The sequence below is a fragment of the Phyllobates terribilis genome, unplaced genomic scaffold, assembly GCF_046119375.1.
Source record: "Phyllobates terribilis strain yellow unplaced genomic scaffold, ASM4611937v1 Scaffold_1__5_contigs__length_1240528914, whole genome shotgun sequence".
In the NCBI taxonomy this organism is placed as follows: domain Eukaryota; kingdom Metazoa; phylum Chordata; class Amphibia; order Anura; family Dendrobatidae; genus Phyllobates; species Phyllobates terribilis.
This window is the reverse complement of record NW_027362761.1, coordinates 317344037-317371463: the sequence shown is the minus strand read 5'-3', so window position 1 is coordinate 317371463 and position 27427 is coordinate 317344037. Positions and strand designations below refer to the sequence as shown.

At 48.7% G+C, this 27427-nt stretch overlaps 1 protein-coding gene across 1 annotated transcript in view; it reads right to left on the bottom strand.

Annotated features, from left to right (window-relative positions):
• Positions 1 to 1660: 1660 nt before the first annotated feature.
• Positions 1661 to 27427, bottom strand: part of GP1BB (glycoprotein Ib platelet subunit beta) — a 46903-nt gene continuing 21136 nt past the window's right edge. The window contains exon 2 of the mRNA XM_073654516.1: positions 1661 to 5415. Within this exon, the coding sequence (XP_073510617.1) occupies positions 4778 to 5410 (633 nt within the window). The 5' untranslated portion in view covers positions 5411 to 5415 and the 3' untranslated portion in view covers positions 1661 to 4777. The remainder of the gene's footprint in view (positions 5416 to 27427) is intronic.

Sequence of the window (27427 nt, the reverse complement as noted above, 5' to 3'; positions counted from 1 at the left end):
GAAAAAAATGGCAACATTTGGTGTTTTCCCACCACTTTTAGCCAGCTCCACCAAATTGGCTGAAGATGGGGAGGTGCCGGGGTTGGACAGAACATTCATCAAAAGTGGCGGCGTGCATTACACCAGAAATATTACTCCAATCAATGACTGGAGTAAAATTTTTGGCAAGGCACACACCACTGATAAGGTACACGACACAGAAGCACACACTACTAATAAGGTACACGACATGGAAGTGCACACCACTGATAAGGTACACGACACAGAAGCACATGCCACTGATAAGGTACACGACACAGAAGCACACACTACTGATAAGGTACACGACATGGAAGCGCACACCACTGATAAGGTACACGACACGGAAACGCACACCACTGATAAGGTACACGACATGGAAGAGCACACCACTGATAAGGTACACGACATGGAAGCACACACCACTGATAAGGTTCACGACATGAAAGTGCACACCATTGATAAGGTACACGACACGGAAACGCACACCACTGATAAGATTCACCAAATTAATTAAGCGGCGTGCGACTTTTAAAGGGAATCTGTCAGCAGGATTTTGCTAAGTAAACTACAGGCAGTGTCATGTTGGGTCTGTTGCACTGAATTAAAATGATACCTGGGGTGAAGAAATCCATCTTGTGGTTCTTGTGTAATCAGTGTTTGCAGTTTTGAGTTAATGATATGCTCGTGCTCCGGGGCGGGACTGTAGGCAGGGTCTTTCCTTGGTGCTCTAGGCCAGATCAGCAAGAAGAAGACCTGCCCACAGGCCGCCCCAAAGCACAAGTATGTTCCTCATCAGACAGACACAGAAACGGAGTGAGAGAGACAGATAGAAAGAGACACAGCCAGAGACAGAGACAGCCTGAGAGAGAGACTCTGGCTGGCTGATTCTCTCTGGCTGGCTGTGTCTCTCTCTGGCTGTCTGTCTCTTTGGCTCTAGCTGTCTCTCTGTACCAGGCTGTCTCTCTGTCTGTCTCTCTATATCTGGTTGTCTCTATCTGTCTCTCTCCCTCTCTGGCAGTCTGTCTCTCTTCCTCTCTGGCAGTCTTATCTGTCTCTCTCCCTCTCTGGCTGTATACCTGTCGCTCTGGCTGTATATCTGTTGCTCTGGCTGTATATCTGTCGCTCTGGCTGTATATCTGTTGCTCTGGCTGTATATCTGTCGCTCTGGCTGTCTGTATGATGAGGAACATACTTGTGCTTCGGGGCGGCCTGTGGGCAGGTCTTCTTCTTGCTGATCTGCCTACAGTCCCGCCCCGGAGCACGAGCATATCATTAACTCAAAACTGCAAACACTGATTACACAAGAACCACAAGATGGATTTCTTCACCCCAGGTATCATATTAATCAATGTACCAGCGCCAACATGACACTGCCTGTAGTTTACTTAGCAAAATCCTGCTGACAGGTTCCCTTTAATGAATTCAGCACATTTCATTAATGAATCGTGGCCCATGTGTCTACTATAGCATCACTTTTTACATTATTCCTGCATTATACCCATTCTATGTAGTGATGTTACCTTGTGCATAATGTTGTTGTTATGGTCCATAATTCTGTATGGTGACCGCAACTGTCTCTCTAATTCATCAATTTATGAGAACATCTGAAAAGGTATTCATGTAAATGTTGTCTAGGACATTGTTATATAAGACACATATTTATTACCAGTCAAAAATGAAATCACACCAGACAGAAAGTATGTTTCACATCATTAAAAAGACATTAAGACAGTGCTGGATGGAATAAGTATGAAGGTCTGGGAGAGAGGGCCGAGAGAGGTAGAGACACGGGGCCCGATTCATGATTTGTGATTTATCTAAATCATTTTTATTTTTGGTCTTGTGGTATTCGCTGCTGTTTTTTGCACCATATTCTTCAAAATAAGACACTCAGTTCATAAATTTGGAACAAAAATCAAACAGCACCTTTATTTTTCTCTTTAACCAGATTTTGCAACTTTTATCTCCTTCACAACCTTGGGGTTTTATGTTTTTCGGGTTTTCGTTTTTTTGCTCCTCTTCTTCCCAGAGCCATAACTTTTTTATTTTTAGGTCAATATGGCCATGTGACATGTGAGGGCTTGTTTTTTGCAGGACGAGTTGTACTTTTGAACGACACCATTGATTTTACCATATATTTTACTGAAAAACAGGAAAAAAATTCCAAGTGTGGTGAAATTGCAAAAAAAAGTACAATTTCGCAATTGTTTTTTTTTTTTTTTTTACCATGTTAACTAAATGTTAAAACTGACCTGCCATTATTATTCTCCAGGTTATTACGAGTAAGTAGACACCAAACATGTATAGGTTCTTTTTTATTTACGTGGTAAAAAAAATCCAAACTTTGTAAAAAATAAAAATAAAATGGCGCCATTTTCCGAGACCCGTAGCGTCTCCATTTTTCGAGATCTTGGGTTGGGTCAGGTCTTATTTTTTGCGCACCGAGCTGAAGATTTTATTAATACCATTTTGGGTAGATACGATGTTTTGATCGCCTGTTATTGCATTTTATTGCAATGTTGCGGCCTCCAGAAAACTAATTCTAGAGTTTTGATTTTTTTTCTCATTACGCGGTTTACCGATCAGATTAATTTAGCTTATATTTTGATAGATCGGGTGTTTCTGAACGCAGCGATACCAAATATGTGTATTTTTTATATTTTTTTATTGTTTTATTTTGAATGGGGCAAAAGGGGGGTGATTTGAACTTTTATATTTTTTAAGATTTTTTAAAACATTTTTTTTTTTTTTTTTTACTTGTTTCAATGGAGACTTGAAGCTGTGATCATCCAATCGCTTGTGCTACACATAGCAGTGCTTCAGCCCTGCTATGTGTAGCAAAAATCATCACCTTCTATGAACGCCGGCCACAGGCCGGCATTCATAGGAGATCTGCAATTACAAGCACGGGGATTTTCTGCACACCCCCAGTTGTCATGCCAACCCATCAGCAGCCCGCGATCATGTGACAAGGGCGCCGATGGGCGGGGTTTGTGACGCGCTTCCCGTAAGCGTGAGTCAAATGCCGCTGTCAAAGGTTGACAGCAGCATTTAACATGTTAACAGCAGCGGGTAGATTGCAATTCCACCCGCTGCTGTTAGGGGCACATGACAGCTGATCAAATCACTAAGCACCAAAAGTGGCAAATCATTTCAGAAGTCGCCAAAGTGTGCCAAACTGAAAACTCTGTCAGAAATCTTACTCCAGGCAGGGACTGGAATGAGATGTGCCAAAAGAAATGCAGCATTTGGTAAAAGTTGTATTTTATGAATCTGTCTAAGGCTAGGGTCAGACGGCCGTAGATTCTCTCGTCCGAGAGAATCGTGCCAATTATGCAAATAACACTGATCAAACTCTGATCAGAGTGTCAGCATAGTGTGATCTGATTCTCTTGGATCTCGGATGACAGAATCAGCGCACAATGTGAGTAGAAGACGGAGAGCAAAAATTCTCCATCTTTTCCATTGTGTCAGACTGCACTCAAATGTCATTTGAGTGCAGCCCAATGAATTCCACGCACTCATTGACTTTCATGGCCGAGTGCAATCCGAATCGGATCAAACTCGGACATGCTGCGATTTTTTTCCATGTACCACATCAGTCCGAGGAAAAAAATCAGACATATGCTCAGCAACACTAACATTGATTTGAGTGTAATCTGATGTTTTGATGGAAAAAAAGATGGTGTGAGTGAGCCCTAAATCATCTGAATAATCAAAGTTGTCGAGGAAAAATCAAAAAAGCAAGCTAAAAAGTGACGCAAAACGTATAAGAATTAAAGCGCAAATGCAAAAGCCACTAAAAAAGAGTACGTTTATTATAAATTAAAAATGTGGCATAAAGTGAAAATAAAGTAAAAACCTTCTGCTTTTGGCTCAGTCATCTGGGTGCCTCCCTGCTGACTTCTCCCCACTTGGCCTACCGAGAGTGAGAGGCGTCTCCCTATTTGTGTACATGGACAGATCTGTCAGTCTATCGATCCAGACAAGAAAATGTCAGTGAGTAGCCACCTAGATGGCTGCTTCCCCTTGTCCCTTTAATAAACTGTATTTTCTATGAAATGCGGCATCATCTCAGAGTAAACAGCAGCCTGCACCAAGGGAGCCTGTGCCTGTTTCCTGCTGCCCATGAATCTGCTGCAAGAATCGCCTGACAGGTCCCATATTAAGGATACAACTGTTGTGTATATAATACTGTACTATGTGAAAGTATCATGGGGATACGGCACACCACTTGTCTAGCTTTATTCTGTACCCATGCAATTTGGCAGTATCTTCTCTGCTCAATACCTAATACTGAGTAACAAAGTTAGTCGTCCACTGTTGGGTATTATGCCCACTATATATACTTGTCTATCTAGGATAATACCCACATTTACTGCTATAACCATCTATATTGCTATTTTGATGCAGTAAAAGTCCAGTAATCTTGCACCCCAAATACAATGTGGTCACATAATTAAGATTATATTGGATTAATATTAATCAATTTAAAAATCAATTCTCCATTCTCCTCCCAATTATATTTTGCTCATTTTCAATCTTTAGAAGTCATCACATGTCACTTCTTACATTTCTGGAGTTTAAATCTCCTAAAGGGACCCTTACATTAGCAGAACATCAAGAAACGCAAGATTTTTTTTTGGACAATTTTTCACTAATACTGGACTATTGTGGATGTTTATAGTCCATCGGGTGCAGAACTAAAGGAGTCATACTGTATTTCATACTGTTTGTGTAATAAAGACTTGTTTCCTCAAGTCCTGTCATAGTTGCATAATGGGATGTTGTCATAGGTGTAGGTTTCGGAGCTTTGTTGCAGTTCTTTGGCTGTGCGTCTTGCTTCCCTTGCAATCTTCTGGAAACGACGCAAGGAGAGAATGATAAAGATTAGAAGAATGCCTTGTACTACAATAAAGATAAAGAGGCAGAGCTGGGAGATCACAGCAAGGTTGCAGTACCAGTATTGGCAGGTGGTCACGAGTTCATCCTCTGTTAGGAACATAATAACTCTCCCTTCAAGGGGCTCAGGAGATGCACAAGTCACATCTCTATACAGGCCTTTCCTCTGCTGTCCTTGCAGCCAACTTCTCAGATAAAGGATGTCACAATCACAGTGCCAAGGGTTATGCTTAAGATAGACCTCACGCAGATTTGGAAGGTGGTCCAGAAGACCATTAGGAATAGATAATAGGTTGTTCTGGTCCAGACGGATCACCTGGGTGGTAGTAGGAAAAGAGGCCGGCAGGGTACTGCTGGTAAGGTCTTTATAGCTGCAGTCCACAATTCCAGAAGTACAGCTACAGGGAAAGGGACATCCAGAGACCACTGGAAGCAAACAAACTAGCAGGACCAGTAGCCACAACCAATGCATCATCCTCCTCATCATCTTGTCTGAAATGATAAAATGTTAATGACAGTTAAAATGATTCCCATATTAGTAAATAAATAATAAGTAAAATAGTTATTTGTATTAATAATATATAATGCAAAATCTAAAAAATCTTTAAAGGCAATCTGTAAGAAGGATTTCATTCCCCAAACTAATATGTGCATGTAGCTTTTTCAAAGACAAGTCCATCAATATCTTTACATGGCCAGTCCTTTCATCTGCTATTGAGAAATCAGCGTTTGAATTGATATGTAAATGAGGCTGTAGATCTAAAGCCTCTGTCACTCCAGCTCTATTCCCCACCCAATGCTACCTCCTCCTGCTTGACTGACAGCCTCTATGCTGTGTGATTTCAGGTAAAGCAGTAGTCAGTCAAGCAGCAGGAGGAGGCGAGGTTGGGTGGGGAATAGAGCTGGAGTGACAGAGGCTTTAGATCTACAGTAGTTCTTCAGCCTCATTTGCATATAAATTTCTCAGAGGAACAGATTGAACATATAAAGGTATTGCTGGACTTGTCTTTAAAAAGAGCTACATGCGCATATAAATAATTTTGAGTGGGAAATCTGCTGACAAATTTCCTTTAATCTTTTCCTGGATGCAGCGGGACACAGAACCTGCGGCACACTGTTAACTTCAACCACATGGCAATTGAAAAGTATGACATGTGCGGCACAGAAAGAAGAGATTAATGAGGTGTATGGTGGTGAAAATGAAAAATGAAACTATATCAGGAGAAGAGCTGTAAGAGATGCAGTCATGACAAACAGAGATCTAAAAAATTTTATTACTATCAAGATGTACAAATGAACATTTTATATTGTGTACCACAAATATGCCCTTAAAGCATTCTCACCAGCAGTTATAATTTTACTAGTACAATGTAGTTTAAAGCTCCAAAATGAAAAGTATCGATGGATAACATAAACAGTCCTTTTCTTAAGGCAGAATGAAACATAAATTTAGCAGCCTCACCAACCTCGGTATTCCCAGCAGCAGTTCACACTTGTATTCAATGCGTTCACCTAGCAAACACCTGTTTGGCTCCAGCACACCTCTCTTCGCAGAGCAGATTAACCAGCAGTACTGCCATTTCTCCTGTCTCAACAAACTCAACCCTGCAGCTGTTAATGGGTAAACACTAGACTGGATCATAGGATCAACTTTTCCCAGCCAGGTTCTTTTGGTTACTCAAGAACCCGATTTAAACTCTTGATATGCCCTCTCAGCCTCTCGAGACCACTTAAACATCACTGTTTTTTTGCTTTTTGAGGAAGTGCTCTTTTACATGGTCCCTCCCTTTGGTCCCATAACACAACAGATCATTATGCCCGGCCAGATGCATAAAACGATTATCTGCTCAAGCCTCCTGAGGAACACCATTTAACCAGGGTCGTACTGGCCCACGGGGACACCAGAGAATCCTCCGGTGGGCCCGCCCCCCACCCCCAACTCCTGCCTCCTTCACATAATTCTTTGTCCTGTCCAGTATGCTAATAGCAGGCACCCAGCGGTGCACACTTTATTCTACAGGGTGGGCCATTTATATGGATACACCTAAATTAAATGGGAATGGTTGGTGATATCAACTTCCTGTTTGTGGCACAGTAGTATATGGAAGGGGGGGGAACTTTTCCAGATGGGTGGTGACCATGGTGGCCATTTTGAAGTTGGCCATTTTGGATGCAACTTTATTTTTTTCAATGGGAAGAGGGTCATGTGACACATGAAACTTATTGAGAATTTCATAAGAAAAACAATGGTGTGCTTGGTTTTATTGTAACTTTATTCTTTCATGAGTTTTTTTTACAAGTATATGACCACTTATAAAATGTGTTCAAAGTGCTGCCCATTGTGTTGGATTGTCAATGCAACCCTCTATCCCACTCTTGACACACTGATAGCAACACCGCAGAAGAAATGATAGCACAGGCTTCCAGTATCCGTTGTTTCAGATGCGTTGTTTCTTCCCATTGAAAAAAATAAAGTTGGATCCAAAATGGCCAACTTCAAAATGGCCACTGTGGTCACCACCCATCTGGAAAAGTTTTCCCCCTCCCATATACTAATGTGCCACAAACAGAAAGTTGATATCACCAACCATTCCCATTTAATTTAGGTGTATCCATATAAATGGCCCACCCTGTATATCCAGCACTGGAGGGCAGGATGCGCCTGCACTGCTCAACATGTGATCTGAAGTGCAGAGCCTTCACATCACCTGTGCCTGTGCTGCCGGCTTATATTGATCTGCTCAGAGAGCAGTTCGTGCGGAACCTCACTGCAGCCAGCAGTCACAGATCACTGTGAGGCTGACTCTGAGATGAGACACGCAACAGCTGACACTCAGCCGGCACTCACCTGTTTCCTGCATCTCAGACTCCTCTTCCCCAAAACCCTGGGCAGCTGTAGTCTAACGCTGATTGGCTGTATTTGTGTGACCTCAGGCAAGAAGCTGTGTTGTGATTGGTCAGATGTCCTGCCCAAGCGAAGCAGTACAGCCGAATTGGAGCAGGAACAGGGACATTGAGGACTGCAGTATGAGCAAGTAAATAAACTATGATACCTCCAGCCATTGCCATTAAGTGCCCTGAGGTGGTTAGGGGAGGGTGTGCCCCTCATGCAATCTAAAAATGGCACAGGAGAGGGGACCCACAGGAAATTTCTAATTTCCTGTAGGCCCCCCTTCCCCCACTGTGTCATCTATAATTTCCTGTGGGCCCCCTTCCCCCACTGTGTCACCTGTAATTTCCTGTGGGCCTCCCCTTCCCTCACTGTGTCACCTGTAATTTCCTGTGGGTCCCCCTCCCCTGCTGTGTCACCTGTAATTTCCTAATTTCATGTGGGCCCCCCTTCCCCCACTGTGTCACCTGTAATTTCCTGTGGGCCCCCTACCCCCACTGTGTCATCTGTAATTTCCTGTGGGCCCCCTTTCCCCCACTGTGTCACCTGTAATTTCCTGTGGGCCCCCTTCCCCCACTGTGTCACCTGTAATTTCCTGTAGGCCCCCCCCCCCCGCTGTCAATCTGACAGCGGCATTTAACACGCACCAACATGCGTGCGGATCATTCTCTTGCACATTGGCGTGCCCGTGACGTGATTGCGAGTCACTGATGGGTTGTCACGACAGCCGGGTGTCATTACGGAGTCCTTTGAAACCCTGCCTGTGGCCAGGTTTCAAAGGCGAGTGTGATTTCGGCTATATTTCACCACCGGAGTGGTATCAGCAATGTAACTTCCCTGTGTAAAAAAAAATACTTAGCAATTGCTGTCTTCTGCCGCTGTGGCGTTGTTTCGGTCCTCTTCGTTGCAGTAGAATATGGCCACTGGTAAGTATTTTACTACACACACAGGACCTACAATACTGATACCACTCCTGTACTTAAATAAAAAAATAACTTGGAGTGGTATTTTAAATAAGATGATATATCAGCATCTCTGTATGGTATAGCATATGGTGTATAAGTTCCATGCGGTTTAGTATGTAACGACCGGAACACCGGTCGAATGTGTATGAGGGATTCGGCGCTGCTATGAATGACTCCGACCTCATATATTGGCAAATAACTTTATTTATACTGGTCACACAAATGACAGGGTTAAACGATTCTACAAAATATGGGCCACAACAGCCACTAACACAAAATACAAGTTATGCAGCCCGAGAGAGCCCAAGTGCCAATCTCGCGGGAATGAGCCAAACTACCCCTGGGCTATCCCGCTCCCACCCTTATTCAGTACAGGGCCTACCCAGGATGTTACCGCGGACGTGGCACGTGGTCCTCCCAGGAATATAACTTTACACCCCCCCTCCCATACTAATACAATGGGATCTGGGTACCCTTGTTTTCCCCTTAGAGAACACTCATATATATATTTAGCCAACGCGTTACCTATACAGTGCACAGTTTCTCTTCTTACAAGAGCAAAGAGAAATCTCTCAGACTTAATACATATACAAACAGTTAACAAACTAAACCCTTTATTAGACCCTGATCTCTGGCCACAGGGTTTGATCAGCTTCTCCTTCTCACCAAGCTTCATCACATCCAGGTGTAAGCAGGAATTAGAATCAATGCCAGTCACTAAGTGTAGTTCACAAAAGGGCTCCTTTGTAGTATCCACGTACACAGAGTCTTAGTATACCAGATCCTTCACAATCTCTGGATCAAGCCTGATCAGTCCATCAGCAGTGATATACACCAGGCAGTTCTCAGCACTACTAGAATCACTAACTAGCTTTCCCTAACAGACTACACAGTTGGTGACCGATCACATATCTCAGTTACTCACAAGGCACAGCTTCTTCTTGGAAACACCGTCTGGCTGCAGTCTGTACAAGCTCCCAAACGTCCCTGGGCATCAGACACATCTCGTCTCCTCAGAGGACTTCCTAGTTCTGTGTTTCCCGGTTTTTTTTAACAAATCCCCGGACTTTTTCTTTACTTGTTTCTTGCTGACCCCTAATGGCCGGACTAAGTCATTGCAGGAGAAATTTATACTGTCAGTAATATGAACTCATTACTAAAAAGACATGTCAACATGTTACAAGTATACAGAGGATCTGTCAGCTCTCCTGTGTGGAATAGTATATAGAGGATGTGTCAGCTCTCCTGTGTGGTGTAGTATATAGATGTGTCAGCTCTCCTGTGTGGTTAGTATATAGAGGATTTGTCGGCTCTATTGTGTGGTGTAGTATATAGAGGATCTGTCAGCTCTCCTGTGTGGTGTAGTATACAGAGGATCTGTCAGCTCTCCTGTGTGGAATAGTATATAGAGGATGTGTCAGCTCTCCTGTGTGGTGTAGTATATAGATGTGTCAGCTCTCCTGTGTGGTTAGTATATAGAGGATTTGTCAGCTCTATTGTGTGGTGTAGTATATAGAGGATCTGTCAGCTGTCCTGTGTAGTGTAGTATATAGAGGATCTGTCAGCTCTCCTGTGTGGTGTAGTATATAGAGGATCTGTCAGCTCTCCTGTGTGGTGTAGTATATAGAGGATCTGTCAGCTCTCCTGTGTGGTATAGTATATAGAGGATTTGTCAGCTCTCCCGTGCTGTGTAGTATATAGAGGATTTGTCAGCTCTCCTGTGGTGTAGTATATAGATTATCTGTCAGCTCTCCTGTGTGGTGTAGTATATAGAGGATCTGTCAGCTCTCCTGTGTGGTGTAGTATATAGAGGATCTGTCAGCTCTCCAGTGTGGTGTAGTATATAGAGGATCTGTCAGCTCTCCTGTGTGGTGTAGTATATAGAGGCTGTGTCAGCTCTCTTGTGTGGTGTAGTATATAGAGGATCTGTCAGCTCTCCTGTGTGGTGTAGTATATAGAGGCTGTGTCAGCTCCCCTGTGTGGTGTAGTATATAGAGGATCTGTCAGCTCTCCCGTGCTGTGTAGTATATAGAGGATTTGTCAGCTCTACTGTGGTGTAGTATATAGATTATCTGTCAGCTCTCCTGTGTGGTGTAGTATATAGAGGATCTGTCAGCTCTACTGTGTGGTGTAGTATATAGAGGATCTGTCAGCTCTCCAGTGTGGTGTAGTATATAGAGGATCTGTCAGCTCTCCTGTGTGGTGTAGTATATAGAGGCTGTGTCAGCTCTCTTGTGTGGTGTAGTATATAGAGGATCTGTCAGCTCTCATGTGTGGTGTAGTATATAGAGGCTGTGTCAGCTCCCCTGTGTGGTGTAGTATATAGAGGATCTGTCCGCTCGCCTGTGTGGTGTAGTATATAGAGGATCCGTCAGCTCTCCTGTGTGGTGTAGTACATAGAGGATCCGTTAGCTCTCCTGTGTGGTGTAGTATATAGAGGATCTGTCAGCTCTCCAGTGGTGTAGTATATAGAGGATCTGTCAGCTCTCCTGTGTGGTGTAGTATATAGAGGATCTGTCAGCTCTCCTGTGTGGTGTACTATATAGAGCAGGGGTCTCAAACTCGGCTGGGTATATGGGCCGCACATGGAAAAAATTTGAATTTGGGGGGCCGCATTCTTTGTTCAATGTGACATTTTTAGTGATACCATTTTTTTTGTATACACGTTTTGAACATTTTTGCCGTGTTTATTTTTTTATGGCTTGGGTCGTTATGGATGTGGTGATAATAAACGTGCACTTTTTTGTGTTTACTTTAGTTTACATATAAAACAGCATTTTTAGTGCCCAATATTTTTTCATGCTTTATTTTATTTTTTACTTTTTTTACAATTTTATTTCCCCCAATTGGCCACATACAGTAATATTGTCTTACAATTAGCATCATATAGTAATAATGGAAAACATCTTGTAGTAATGTTCCCCATCCAAGTCCCCATCTTGTACTAATGTGCCCCATCCAGGTCCCCATCCTGTGGCTATGTGCCCCATCCAGGTCCCCATCCTGTGGCAACGTGGCAACGTTCCCCATCCTGGCGCCCATCTTGTACTAATGTGCCTCATTCAGGTCCCCATCTTGGGGCTATGTGCCCCATCCAGGTCCCCATCCTGGGGCTATGTTCCCCATCCAGGTCCCCATCTTGTGGCTCTGGTCCCCATCTTGTGGCTCTGTGCCCCATCCAGGTCCCCATCTTGTGGCTTTGTGCCCCATCCAGGTCCCCATCTTGTGGCTCTGTGCCCCATCCAGGTCCCCATCTTGTGGCTCTGTGCCCCATCCAGGTCCCCATCTTGTGGCTCTGTGCCCCATCCAGGTCCCCATCTTGTGGCTCTGTGCCCCATCCAGGTCCCCATCTTGTGGCTCTGTGCCCCATCCAGGTCCCCATCTTGTGGCTCTGTGCCCCATCCAGGTCCCCATCTTGTGGCTCTGTGCCCCATCCAGGTCCCCATCTTGTGGCTCTGTGCCCCATCCAGGTCCCCATCTTGTGGCTCTGTGCCCCATCCAGGTCCCCATCTTGTGGCTATGTGCCCCATCCAGGTCCCCATCTTGTGGCTATGTGCCCCATCCAGGTCCCCATCCTGTGGCAACGTGCCCCATCCTGGCGCCCATCTTGTACTAATGTGCCCCATCCAGGTCCCCATCTTGTGGCTCTGTGCCCCATCCAGGTCCCCATCCTGTGGCTATGTGCCCCATCCAGGTCCCCATCTTGTGGCTCTGTGCCCCATCCAGGTCCCCATCTTGTGGCTATGTGCCCCATCCAGGTCCCCATCTTGTGGCTCTGTGCCCCATCCAGGTCCCCATCTTGTGGCTCTGTGCCCCATCCAGGTCCCCATCTTGTGGCTCTGTGCCCCATCCAGGTCCCCATCTTGTGGCTCTGTGCCCCATCCAGGTCCCCATCTTGTGGCTATGTGCCCCATCCAGGTCCGCATCCTGTGGCAACGTGCCCCATCCTGGCGCCCATCTTGTACTAATGTGCCCCATCCAGGTCCCCATCTTGTGGCTCTGTGCCCGATCCAGGTCCCCATCTTGTGGCTATGTGCCCCATCCAGGTCCCCATCCTGTGGCAACGTGCCCCATCCTGGCGCCCATCTTGTACTAATGTGCCCCATCCAGGTCCCCATCTTGGGGCTATGTGCCCCATCCAGGTCCCCATCCTGTGGCAATGTTCCCCATCCAGGTCCCCATCTTGTGGCTATGTGCCCCATCCAGGTCCCCATCTTGAGGCTATGTGCCCCATCCAGGTCCCCTCTTGTGGCTATGTGCCCCATCCAGGTCCCCATCTTGAGGTTATGTGCCCCATCCAGGTCCCCTCTTGTGGCTCTGTGCCCCATCCAGGTCCCCTCTTGTGGCTATGTGCCCCCTGTGCTGTTCTTCACACACATAAAATAGAAAAAAAAAAAGATGATTCTCACCTGTCCTCCGTTCCCTCGGCGGCCTTCCTGCAGATGTGGCCCGCAGGCACCACAGAGTCCGACCCCTTGACGATCCCGACCTGGTCAAGGAGGAGCCGCCGACAGCAGCGCTGCATTGCCGCACAGAGACTGTCTCCCAGCACAGCATTTTCAATGTCAGCCGCCGGCCAATCAGAGGCCAGCAGCTGACATCTGCATATGGCAATGACGTCATACTCGCTGCGCCGACACGCAGATATCAGCTGCTGGCCTCTGATTGGCCGGCGGCTGACATTGAAAATGCTGTGCTGGGAAACAGTCTCTGTGTGGCAATTCAGCGCTGCTGGCGGCGGCTCCTCCTGGACCAGGTCGGGATCGTCAAGGGGTCTGTGCCTGCGGGCCGCATAAAGCAGCCTCAGGGGCCGCATGCGGCCCGCGGGCCGCGTGTTTGAGACCCCTGATATAGAGGATCTGTCAGCTCTCCTGTGTGATGTAGTATATAGAGGCTGTGTCAGCTCTCTTGTGTGGTGTAGTATATAGAGGATCTGTCTGCTCTCCTGTGTGGTGTAGTATAGAGAGGATCTGTCAGCTCTCCTGTGTGGTGTAGTATATAGAGGCTGTGTCAGCTCTCTTGTGTGGTGTAGTATATAGAGGATCTGTCTGCTCTCCTGTGTGGTGTAGTATATAAAGGATCTGTCAGCTCTCCTGTGTGGTGTAGTATATAGAGGATCTGTCAGCTCTCTTGTGTGGTGTAGTATATAGAGGATCTGTCCGCTCTCCTGTGTGGTGTAGTATATAGAGGATCAGTCAGCTCTCCTGTGTGGTGTAGTATATAGAGGATCTGTCAGCTCTCTTGTGTGGTGTAGTATATAGAGGATCTGTCCGCTCTCCTGTGTGGTGTAGTATATATAGGATCAGTCCGCTCTCCTGTGTGGTGTAGTATATAAAGGATCTGTCAGCTCTCCTGTGTGGTGTAGTATATAGAGGATCCGTCAGCTCTCCTGTGTGGTGTAGTATATAGAGGATCTGTCAGCTCTCCTGTGTGGTGTAGTATATAGAGGATTTGTCAGCTCTCCCATGCTGTGTAGTATATAGAGGATTTGTCAGCTCTCCTGTGGTGTAGTATATAGATTATATGTCAGCTCTCATGTGTGGTGTAGTATATAGAAGATCTGTCAGCTCTCCTGTGTGGTGTAGTATATAGAGGATCTGTCAGCTCTCTTGTGTGGTGTAGTATATAGAGGATCTGTCAGCTCTCCTGTGTAGTGTAGTATATAGAGGATCTGTCAGCTCTCCTGTGTGGTGTAGTATACAGAGGATTTGTCAGTTCTCCCGTGTGGTGTAGTATATAGAGGATCCGTCAGCTCTCCTGTGTGGTGTAGTATATAGAGGATGTGTCAGCTCTCCTGTGTGGTGTAGCATATAGAGGATTTGCCAGCTCTCCCGTGCTGTGTAGTATATAGATGATTTGTCAGCTCTCCTGTGGTGTAGTATATAGAGGATCTGTCAGCTCTCCTGTGTGGTGTAGTATATAGAGGATCTATCAGCTCTCCTGTGTGGTGCAGTATATAGAGGATCTGTCCGCTCTCCTGTGTGGTGTAGTATATAGAGGATCTGTCAGCTCTCCTGTGTGGTGTAGTATATAGAGGATCTGTCAGCTCTCCTGTGGTGTAGTATATAGAGGATCTGTCAGCTCTCCTGTGTGGTGTAGTATATAGAGGATCTGTCAGCTCTCTTGTGTGGTGTAGTATATAGAGGATCTGTCAGCTCTCCTGTGTGGTGTAGTATATAGAGGATGTGCCAGCTCTCCTGTGTGGTGTAGTATATAGAGGATCTGTCAGCTCTCCTGTGTGGTGTAGTATATAGAGGATCTGTCAGCTCTCCTGTGTGGTGTAGTATATAGAGGATCTGTGAGCTCTCCTGTGTGGTGTAGTATATAGAGGATCTGTCTGCTCTCCTGTGTGGTGTAGTATATAGAGGCTGTGTCAGCTCTCCTGTGTGGTGTAGCATATAGAGGATCTGTCCGCTCTCCTGTCTGGTGTAGTATATAGAGGATCTGTCAGCTCTCCTGTGTGGTGTAGTATATAGAGGATCTGTCAGCTCTCCTGTGGTGTAGTATATAGAGGATCTGTCAGCTCTCCTGTGTGGTGTAGTATATAGAGGATCTGTCAGCTCTCCTGTGTGGTGTAGTATATAGAGGATCTATCAGCTCTCCTGTGTGGTGTAGTATATAGAGGATCTGTCAGCTCTCCTGTGTGGTGTAGTATATAGAGGATCTGTCCGCTCTCCTGTGTGGTGTAGTATATAGAGGATCTGACGCGCCCCCTGGGCCATGTTGTGTAGCGTTGCGCACGCGGGGAATACCCGGAGCCGGATCCGATAGGGGTAGTAGTCCTCGTGGCGGTGACCCGGTCCGTGCCCAGGGTGTCAAACTAAATGGCAGTCTTTAGCAGTAGATGTTAGAATGTTCGACTACGCCACCCGTGGATTGCGGTCACGAAACCGCCGCTGCACGGCAGACCGCTGAGGCCGGTGTTGTTGGTGCAGCTGAGAATGAGATGACTCCCCACGGGAGGAGTACGGCCTCAGGGCAGATATGCAAGAGATGGAGATGGGAGTGATGGTGCGGGTGTCCCAGTACTGATGGTGCAGGTGCGACGACGAAACACGGAGGCTTGAAGTGCAGTTTCAAAAGCTTTACTCACAGTTCTTTACCAGGTCGCCCGTGCACAGTAGGACCACCCGAGTCGTGCTGCGTCCACCAGGTCAGGGACTCGGCCAACTCCCAGGCAGTTCCAGAGCGTGGTCCTGAGCTCCCCTCTCTTCCTTCCTACTGGCCGTCCCCACCAGGGATCCACCTTTGTCCAGCTCCCTCGGGCCTTCTGGTGGTGAAACCTCTCCCGGCTTCCCTGACCCTATACGTGGTATGCCTTCCTGGTGGATATGGCGAGGGGTCGCGCCAAAACTTGTCCACGACCTCCGGTTCCTGGCTAAGGATAATTGGCCTCCACCAGTTTGGGATCCGGTACCCTGCTCTGCCAACCCTTCACCCGTTTCCGTTCTCTCGTGGGATCTCAGGGTTCCCTCTATGCTTTCGTCTCTGGGCCTTTCCTTGCGTCTCTCTTCTTCCTCCTTTTTCCTTCTCTCTCTCTCTCTGCTTCAGGCCTGGCTCTGGAGCTGGGCCCAGACGGAGCCACAGCTCCCTGTCAGCCCTCTCTGGCTGAGCTCCTCTCTGCACAGACTCTCCTCTGAACAGGACCCTGTCCTAAGATGGTGCCCACCTTATATACTCCCTCTGACACCCGAGCCCAGGTGACCAGCACCCAATGGGCTCCTACCTCTGCCCAGAGTCCCTCCCCTGTCTGCTCCTACACCACTGGGATGTTCCTCCCCCCCCCACTCCAGCCAGGGTCAGAAGCTGTCGTACCTGCACATCTATCTGGTGGGAGTACCGTTGATCTGTCCCCCGGAAATGGGGTGAGTGTAGTGCATGCAGCTAACTGAGCCCAGTTCCACACTCCATCCTTACCCGGGAGTGGAATACCACACCTCTGGATCGAGGTGCAATACCCCTGTAGCAGCCGAGTCCTCGGGGTGCTACATTCCCCCCTGGTAAATCACAGCACGTCCTCAGGCTGGAATAGAGCAAAAGCAAATTACAACATACAAAATTTTTAAAGTGCACTCACATATAAGACGTTAACCAACAACTCATCCCTTTATGGGAGGTACTCTTTTCTTCTTTTAACGTTACAGGTATAAAACATTACGGAAACATTATCAGACTTTCTTCACATACTTATAAAATACCATTAACTCTTTTAGCATCATATAAAACTTTGTCATATAAAACATTCTTGACCAACACGTTCTTGATCTCTGGCCACCGTGCAACTTGTGACCAGGTAAAGTGCAACAGTCTCTAGTTCTAGAGTAGAAACGTAGTTCTTCTATAAAACCAGTAGGGGGCGCTTTAAGAAGCGCAACTATTTACAGGGTGGCCGCTCTCAGTCCTCGGCCAGTGAGAATAGGGGAATGGCTGCTCACAGTCCTCAGCCTGGTAAGGGATTAAGGGCACACTGGTAACAGTTCACACAAACACCAATTTTACGACAGTTCTTGTACCCCGACGGGTAACTATATACAGTCCTTCTTTACCACTCTCTAATAATGGTGTCCTCTTCGTGCTCCTTCCTGAGGGTAGTCTTCAGACCCGTCCGGGTCCTCTTGGCTTTCCCCATACTGTATCTCCTCCTCAGTCAGCCGGTGTACGTGAAGGGCGTACGGTCCTTTGGCACACTGATGCCGGGTGAAGGTGACCTCATCACCCGGGTAGAGGTCACGTCCGCGGTGTCCCTCCGGCAGGTGGCTCTCAACATCCCTGCGGGTGACAAAGACGTCGCCGGGGGTTCGGTGATCCCGGATAAAGCCCCAGCCATGCTCCAACTGGAACTTTATTACGGTCCCGTTGGCGCGGGGACCGTGGGCCGCACGGGGGTTTCGTCGGGCCCGGCGTTTCTGCTCCGCGCTTTGGACCTGCAGCTGTTCCTCGCGGATCCGCCTCTCTCGCCGTTCTCTCCCAAAGACCTCTAGCTGTTGACGGCAGCACTCCTCACGCCGGGCTGCGGCCGCCCGGGTTTCCTTGGTGAACCCCATGAGGTCCTCACCGGTCGGATCCCATGCAAATTGGGCGTCCTCCAACGAGAGCGGGACAATTTTGACGGGCGCCGGAGCCGGGATCAGAGGCTCGCACAGGGGCCGTTCCTTCCGGAGTCGGGGGTTGACGTACTCCGGTGGCCACACGAAGGGCAGCCCGTCCGGGCTGGTATGTTGTGCAAACAGATCTGCGCCCAGGGGTGGCACTGTGGAGGTTGAGGGCGCCGTAGGGGCGGCAGCGCCCGGGGGTACTCGGCCTTGCGTCCAGGCCGGAGGCATCCTACCTGGGTCCAAGTATGGCACCTCCCGGGGGGAGGGCACTGTGGGGGCCGCGGCGCCTGGAGGTACTCGGCCTTGCGACCAGGCCGATGGCACTGTGGAGGTAGAGGACGCCGTGGAGACCGCGCGCCCGGAGGCACTCGGCCTTGCGACCAGGCCGGGGGCACCTCCTGTTTTGCCGCGCTCCGGGTCAGGGGGCGTGGCGCGGAAGGGGGCGTGACTGCGGCTCCGGCCGCTTGAGGCCTAATTGGGAGCAGTGGCGGTGCGGCAACGGGCGCGGTGAGTGGGACTTCGGGCTCTGCGACGGGGAGCTGGGGCAGGCTTTCGGCTACTGGGCTCGGGGTGGTGACGTCCCCATTACCTGCTTCCATCCCTGCGGCTCCCTCCGCGGCGTCGTCTCCGGCCTTCGTCCCTCCTGCACCATCCTCAGGGGCAGACATGCTCCACGTTGCGGGTGGCGTCCTCTGCTGGCGGGTTCCAGCCTGCTGGGCCATCTCCCTTCTCCATTCGGCCAGTGCTTCCTGCTGTACTCGGGCCATCTTCCGGGCCAAGGTCTCCAGCGCAGTCTGTGCACGCTCCCGATCTCTGGGGAGCTGTGCCAGGATCTCCACCAGGCCTTCTGGGGTGGCGGCCTGCAGCAGGCCCCGGACCACGGGGTCGGTACCGCTTGTCTCTTCCTCCATTCCCGGGTGTGATCTGTCCAGACTCCTCCAGGCTGCACCCATCTTCTCCGTTTTGTTCTCTATCCGCCCCCCTTGGGAGTGGTCCCGGGGCAACTTAGTGACAGTCAGTTTCAGGGGCAGACCCCCCACCTTGATGGACATTTCCATGGTGGTAGTCTCGGCTGGTGGGGGCGGTCCCCTCCTTTGGCGCCACTCTGGGACCATGCCCACAATGGGAGGTGGTCTCTTGCCGCTCTCTGGCACGCCCACAATGGCGTCCGCTCTGCCAGGGCGGGAAACTGTCCAAGATGGCGGGAATCGTCTCCCTATGGCGGGAAACTCCGTGGATGGCGGGCAAAGACTGCAGATGGCGGGCAAACGGCGGGAAATGACCCCAGATGGCGTCCGATGGCGGGAACCCTCTGGAATTGGCGGGAGACTTCTTTTTGAGGTATATATGAACTTTTCTTCAGGCACGCAGTACCCGGTGGTTGCGGGCACGTAATCCTGCCGACTACGCCAAAGTTGACGCGCCCCCTGGGCCATGTTGTGTAGCGTTGCGCACGCGGGGAATACCCGGAGCCGGATCCGATAGGGGTAGTAGTCCTCGTGGCGGTGACCCGGTCCGTGCCCAGGGTGTCAAACTAAATGGCAGTCTTTAGCAGTAGATGTTAGAATGTTCGACTACGCCACCCGTGGATTGCGGTCACGAAACCGCCGCTGCACGGCAGACCGCTGAGGCCGGTGTTGTTGGTGCAGCTGAGAATGAGATGACTCCCCACGGGAGGAGTACGGCCTCAGGGCAGATATGCAAGAGATGGAGATGGGAGTGATGGTGCGGGTGTCCCAGTACTGATGGTGCAGGTGCGACGACGAAACACGGAGGCTTGAAGTGCAGTTTCAAAAGCTTTACTCACAGTTCTTTACCAGGTCGCCCGTGCACAGTAGGACCACCCGAGTCGTGCTGCGTCCACCAGGTCAGGGACTCGGCCAACTCCCAGGCAGTTCCAGAGCGTGGTCCTGAGCTCCCCTCTCTTCCTTCCTACTGGCCGTCCCCACCAGGGATCCACCTTTGTCCAGCTCCCTCGGGCCTTCTGGTGGTGAAACCTCTCCCGGCTTCCCTGACCCTATACGTGGTATGCCTTCCTGGTGGATATGGCGAGGGGTCGCGCCAAAACTTGTCCACGACCTCCGGTTCCTGGCTAAGGATAATTGGCCTCCACCAGTTTGGGATCCGGTACCCTGCTCTGCCAACCCTTCACCCGTTTCCGTTCTCTCGTGGGATCTCAGGGTTCCCTCTATGCTTTCGTCTCTGGGCCTTTCCTTGCGTCTCTCTTCTTCCTCCTTTTTCCTTCTCTCTCTCTCTCTCTGCTTCAGGCCTGGCTCTGGAGCTGGGCCCAGACGGAGCCACAGCTCCCTGTCAGCCCTCTCTGGCTGAGCTCCTCTCTGCACAGACTCTCCTCTGAACAGGACCCTGTCCTAAGATGGTGCCCACCTTATATACTCCCTCTGACACCCGAGCCCAGGTGACCAGCACCCAATGGGCTCCTACCTCTGCCCAGAGTCCCTCCCCTGTCTGCTCCTACACCACTGGGATGTTCCTCCCCCCCCCCACTCCAGCCAGGGACAGAAGCTGTCGTACCTGCACATCTATCTGGTGGGAGTACCGTTGATCTGTCCCCCGGAAATGGGGTGAGTGTAGTGCATGCAGCTAACTGAGCCCAGTTCCACACTCCATCCTTACCCGGGAGTGGAATACCACACCTCTGGATCGAGGTGCAATACCCCTGTAGCAGCCGAGTCCTCGGGCTGCTACAGATCTATCAGCTCTCCTGTGTGGTGTAGTATATAGAGGATTTGTCAGTTCTCCTGTGTGGTGTAGTATATAGAGGATTTGTCAGCTCTCCTGTGTGGTGTAGTATATAGAGGATCTTTCAGCTCTCCTGTGTGATGTAGTATATAGAGGATCTGTCAGCTCTCCTGTGTGGTGTAGTATATAGAGGATCTGTCAGGTCTCCTGTGTGGTGTAGTATATAGAGGATCTGTCGGCTCTCCTGTGTGGTGTAGTATACAGAGGATTTGTCAGTTCTCCCGTGTGGTGTAGTATATAGAGGATCCGTCAGCTCTCCTGTGTGGTGTAGTATATAGAGGATGTGTCAGCTCTCCTGTGTGGTGTAGCATATAGAGGATTTGTCAGCTCTCCCGTGCTGTGTAGTATATAGAAGATTTGTCAGCTCTCCTGTGGTGTAGTATATAGAGGATCTGTCAGCTCTCCTGTGTGGTGTAGTATATAGTGGATCTGTCAGATCTCCCGTGTGGTGTAGTATATAGAGGATCTATCAGCTCTCCTGTGTGGTGCAGTATATAGAGGATCTGTCCGCTCTCTTGTGTGGTGTAGTATATAGAGGATCTGTCAGCTCTCCTGTGTGGTGTAGTATATAGAGGATCTGTCAGCTCTCCTGTGGTGTAGTATATAGAGGATCTGTCAGCTCTCCTGTGTGGTGTAGTATATAGAGGATCTGTCAGCTCTCTTGTGTGGTGTAGTATATAGAGGATCTGTCAGCTCTCCTGTGTGGTGTAGTATATAGAGGATCTGTCTGCTCTCCTGTGTGGTGTAGTATATAGAGGCTGTGTCAGCTCTCCTGTGTGGTGTAGTATATAGGGGATCTGTCCGCTCTCCTGTGTGGTGTAGTATATAGAGGCTGTGTCAGCTCTCCTGTGTGGTGTAGTATATAGAGGATCTGTCCGCTCTCCTGTGTGGTGTAGTATATAGAGGATCTGTCAGCTCTCCTGTGTGGTGTAGTATATAGAGGATCTGTCAGCTCACCTGTGGTGTAGTATATAGAGGATCTGTCAGCTCTCCTGTGTGGTGTAGTATATAGAGGATCTGTCAGCTCTCCTGTGTGGTGTAGTATATAGAGGATCTGTCAGCTCTCCTGTGTAGTGTAGTATATAGAGGATCTATCAGCTCTCCTGTGTGGTGTAGTATATAGAGGATCTGTCAGCTCTCCTGTGTGGTGTAGTATATAGAGGATCTGTCAGCTCTCCTGTGTGGTGTAGTATATAGGGGATATGTCAGCTCTCCTGTGTGGTGTAGTATATAGAGGATCTGTCAGCTCTCCTGTGTGGTGTAGTATATAGAGGATTTGTCAGCTCTCTTGTGTAGTGTAGTATATAGAGGATCTGTTGTCAGCTCTCCTGTGTGGTGTAGTATATAGAGGATTTGTCAGCTCTCCTGTGTGGTGTATATAGAGGATCTGTCAGATCTCTTGTGTGGTGCTGCATATACAGGATCTGTCAGCTCTCTTGTGTGGTGCAGTATATAGAGGATCTGTCGGCTCTCCTGTGTGGTGTAGTATATAGAGGATCTGTCGGCTCTCCTGTGTGGTGTAGTATATAGAGGATCTGTCAGCTCTCCTGTGTGGTGTAGTATATAAAAGATCTGTCAGCTCTCATGTGTGGTGTAGTATATAGAGGATCTGTCAGCTCTCCTGTGTGTAGTATATAGAGGATCTGTCAGCTCTCCTGTGTGGTGTAGTATATAGAGGATCTGTCAGCTCTCATGTGAGGTGTAGTATATACAGGATCTGTCAGCTCTCTTGTGTGGTGTAGTATATAGAGGATCTGTCAGCTCTCCTGTATGGTGTAGTATATTGTAGTATATATGATCTATCCTGTGTGGTATTTTTACATAACTGCATGGTGGGCCCCAAGAATGATTTTTCTCTGGTGGGCCCAAGGTCCTCCAGTCCGACGCTGCATTTAACACACATTTTCCAGAGTACTTTTCACCATTAATTTCCTGGTCTGGGCAGTCCCAGAGTTGTCATGGTATTCCTCCAGGTCAGGGATATTGGCTTCAGGGAGATGCTTCTTCATCCTCCTATCTAGCCACTACAGTGAAGGGAAATTCACCAGTTACATCATGTTTCTTTGTTACCACAGCCGACTCCTGGTGGCATACCGGACTCTGTGCTACAGCTTTAACCCATAAGTCCCAGAACAAAGGAAAATCTTGTATAATAGCAGTAACATGTAATAAGTCCTCGACAATTCCTACTTGGTGGAACACTGAACCACAGTCTGTTCGTATGTTCACGTGAGTCATGGGATAGTTCTTGATGTCTCCATGGATACACACACCCCCAACCTCTTTCCACGGACTAGCAGATGCTGAAGTTTGGCAGTTAATAGGTTAACCAAACTCTCTGAGTCCAGGAGACCAGTTATAGTAACACCATTCGCCATCACCTGGCACAGCTGAAGTCCCTCAACACGGTGAGGTACCGTACGGCACACGGGATGTGCAAAATATGAGAAGCGTCAGCCTACGGAGTAGTCCCTTGGTTCTTGGACCATAGGACAATGGGCTGCTTTATGACCTGGAGTCTGACACCTGTAACAGACAATGGTACGAGATGTACCCCTTGAAACCGGCTCTGATCCTTCATGGGTCTTTGTGCGCCCCTCAGACATGGCCTTGGACTCCCTCTTTTCGGTATCCCAGGAAGGTGACCTCAGGCTACCTTAAATGCTCAGGGAATTTTCCAGAGCCAGATATCTTTCCACAAGGCTCAGAAGGTCATCTACATTCTGAGGCTCTCCCAAGGCAACCCAGCTTTGAAAGGACATAGGTATTGAGTAGATGAATCGCTCCACTACCACTCTTTCCACTATCTGTGCCAGAGAGCAGGTCTCAGGCTGCAGCCATTTTTCCACCAGGTGTAACAGGTTGAACATCTAGCACCAGGGAGGCTTATGCCTTTGGTAGCGCCAGAGGTGCAGCCGTTGCACCCTGACAGCCAGGATGACGCCCAACCGTGCCATAATTTTTGCCTTTAGCTTGCTGTACTCCTTGGCATCCTACAGGGCAAGGTTGTAGTACACACTCTGCAGTTTCCTAGTTACGTACGGAGCTCGGACCTCTGCCCTTTGCTCTTGGGCAGTTTCTCCCTGTCTGCCACCTTCTCAAAGATAGTCAGGAAAGCCTCGATGTTGTCCTCCAGAGTCATTTTCTTTATGGCCTCCAGTACTGATCACCTCACACAGATACTTTCACTTTGGCTGGCGGAAGGTACCGTCTTCCTGACCCAGATAGATTCGACCAAGAGAGCCATCTGATGCTGATGCTGAAATTGTTGCTGCTGTTGCAGGTGGAGCTGCTGCAGTTGCAACTGCTGGATTTAGTTTTTTGTTGGGCCTGCTGCAACTGGACCAGTTGCTTAACAAGCTCATCCATGCTTTTAGACCCTGTTTGCAATGCTGTAGCTGCCTTTACCCAGGACATTCAATGTTTAAACTGTAATCACCTGTGCTCTTTCTGGCTTCATGTCCTCTTTCAAACACCAATTGTAGGGGTCACTCTTTGGGGTAGCCGCTTGGATATAGTGCTATAACTAGTGCCTACAATACTAATAATGCCCCATTGTAATGGTATCCTCCTTTTTTACCCTGCACAATAACAGTTCCCCCTCTGTGCCCCTACACAGCAATAATGTTTCCTCTATGCCTCTACATAGCAAGGGTGAACCCTATTTACCTCCTCAAGTATAATAATACTCCCCTATGCTTTTTTATAATTATATAGCTTCATTCCTATTCTAAATCTGGTTGTGCCAGTGATATGCGCTTTACAAACCTCTGTTTGCTGTACAGGATTTCTCTGCGTAAAGCCACGGTCCCACTATCAGTATTTGGTCAGTATTTTTTCTCAGGAGTGGGAGCCAAAACCAAGTGAGGAAAAATCAGAGAAAAGGTATAATAGAAACAAGTCACCAATTCTGCATTTATCACCACTCCTGGTTTTTACTCCCACCCCTGAGAAAAAATACTGACCGAATACTGACCAAACAATGATAGTGGGGCCGTGTCCTAACTCTTTGGCTATGTGCCCACGATGCAGAAATGCTCCGGATTTTTCCTGAGCGTTCCTGCATCTCCCTGGCAGAAAAAACGCATGCAGATTTTACATGCGTTTTTCCTGCCAGGGACATGCGGATGTCAGTGGCGTACCGCCAATGGCGGCAGACCACGCCACTGCTATGGGGCCCGTGGTCGTAGGGGGCCGTGAGCCGGGAGGGCCCCAAGCAGCGTGGGAATGAGGAGGATAGGTGAGTAGGAGGTTGCGGTGGCAGAGGAGCGGGTTGCGGCAGTGGAGGAGCGGGGCACACGCAGTAGCCCCTGCCGCAGCTATTACGTGTGCCTGCTGCTAAAGGGACATGAATATTCCCTCTTCTCCACTCCCATGGGCGTGGAGAAGAGGGAATATTCATTCTCTTCAGCAGTGGGCACGGAGGAGCGCTGAGCCGCGGCTCCTGTCAGTGCCCGCTGCTAAAGAGAAAGCATATTCACGCTTCTCCACGCCCATAGTCTCGGCGTGGAGAGGAGTGAATGTGCCGGCAGCAGCAGCTCACCTCGGCTTCTGAGAGCGCGCACAGCTCAGATGCCGACATGAGCTGCTGCAGACAGGACTCAGCGCTGGAGCAGAGGTGAGGAAGGAAGGTGAGTATTAGTGTTTATTGTTTTGTGTGCAGTGATTGGGGGATGAGGGGGCCACACATACCAAAATACTTGGATTCAGGAGGCCACACATACTAGGAATGGGGGATTGAGGAGGCCACACATACCAGGAATGGGGGATTGAGGAGGCCACACATACCAGGAATGGGGGATTGAGGAGGCCACACATACCAGGATTGGGGGATTGAGGAGGCCACACTTACCAGGATTGGGGGATTGAGGAGGCCACACTTACCAGGATTGGGGGATTGAGGAGGCCACACTTACCAGGATTGGGGGATTGAGGAGGCCACACTTACCAGGATTGGGGGATTGAGGAGGCCACACATACCAGGATTGGGGGATTGAGGAGGCCACACATACCAGGATTGGGGGATTGAGGAGGCCACACATACCAGGATTGGGGGATTGAGAAGGCCACACATACCAGGATTGGGGAATTGAGAAGGCCACACATACCAGGATTGGGGGATTGAGGAGGCCACACTTACCAGGATTTGAGGATTGAGGAGGCCACACATACCAGGATTTCGGGATTGAGGAGGCCACACATACCAGGATTTCGGGATTGAGGAGGCCACACATACCAGGATTTGGGGATTGAGGAGGCCACACATACCAGGATTTGGGGATTGAGGAGGCCACACATACCAGGATTGGGGGATTGAAGAGGCCACACATACCAGGATTGAGGAGGCTACATATACCAGGGATTGTGGGATTGAGGGGGACACACATACCAGGGATTGGGGGATTGAGGAGGCTACACATACCAGGGATTGTGGGGGCCACAGATACCAGGGATTGTGGGATTGAGGGGGCCACACATACCAGGATGGGAAATTTAGCTGCTGCTGCATTTCCCACCCTAGGCTTATACTCAAGTCAATAGGTTTTCCCATTTTTATGTGGTAAAATTAGGGGCCTCAGCTTATATTCGGGTCAGTTTATTTAAAATATACGGTATTTTAAAATCAGTGAGTACATAATACTGCAGGACTGTGGCGTGCATTATACTATATGGGGGCTGCATTTTACCCTATGGGGCGTGTAATATACTGTATGGAGGACTATGGGGAGTACATTATATTCTATGGAGGACCATGGGAAGTTCATTATACTATATGGAGGATTATGGGGGCGCATTATACTATATGGACGATTATGGGGGTAGCATTATACTATATGGAGGATTATGGGGGCGCATTATACTATATTGAAGATTATCGGTGGTGTATTATACTATATGGAAGGCTATGTTGGGCCATTATAATATTTGAGGGCTATGTGGGGGGCCATTATACTGTATGAAAGCAATTATACAGTGTGAAGGTTTGTGTGGGGGCCATTATACTGTTTGGAGGGCTGTGTGGGGGCCATTATACTGTTTGGAGGGCTGTGTGGGGGCCATGAGAGTGTATGGAGGGCTCTGTGGGGTTCACAGTTGGGGGATTATACTGCGTTAGGGTCACCATACTTTGCCGTGGGAGTTGAAGTGGGGTACAATAGGGTCATTATACTGTGCATGTGGAGGAATGCACCATAGGGGTATCATACTGTTTGGGGGGCACTTTTGTTGGCATCATACTTTATGGGGCAATGAAAGAGGAATCTACGACTTCAGAAGGAGGAAAATTTCTATGTAAAGGCTGGAAAGTTATGAGATCTGCTCTTCTGTGACACAGACAAATATTTATTTATTTTTTGTAGGGGGGGGGGGGCCCAATTAGAGCTTCTTAAATGGGGCCCCATGACTTCTATGTACGCCCCTGGCGGATGTGAAGCGGGTTGTCAAGCGCTTTCCAAGCGATTTTAACATCACTTGGAAAGTGCTTGACAACTTGGTCACACTATATAAATCCATGCAACCGGCATGGATTTATATAGTGTGACCAAGTTATAGTAAAAGAATGGTAAAAAATAAACATTATACTCACCTTCCGATGGCCCCCGGTCTCCTCCGGTGCGTCCGGTGTATTGGGCGGCTCGCGGTGGTCTAAAAGGACCTTCCATGACGTTATTTAGTTACGTGACAGGTCACGCGACCGCCGACATCAGCGGTCGCGTGACCTGTCACATGACTAAATGACGTCATGGAAGGTCCCTTTAGACCATCGCGAGCTGCCGGGAAGCCAGGACGCATCA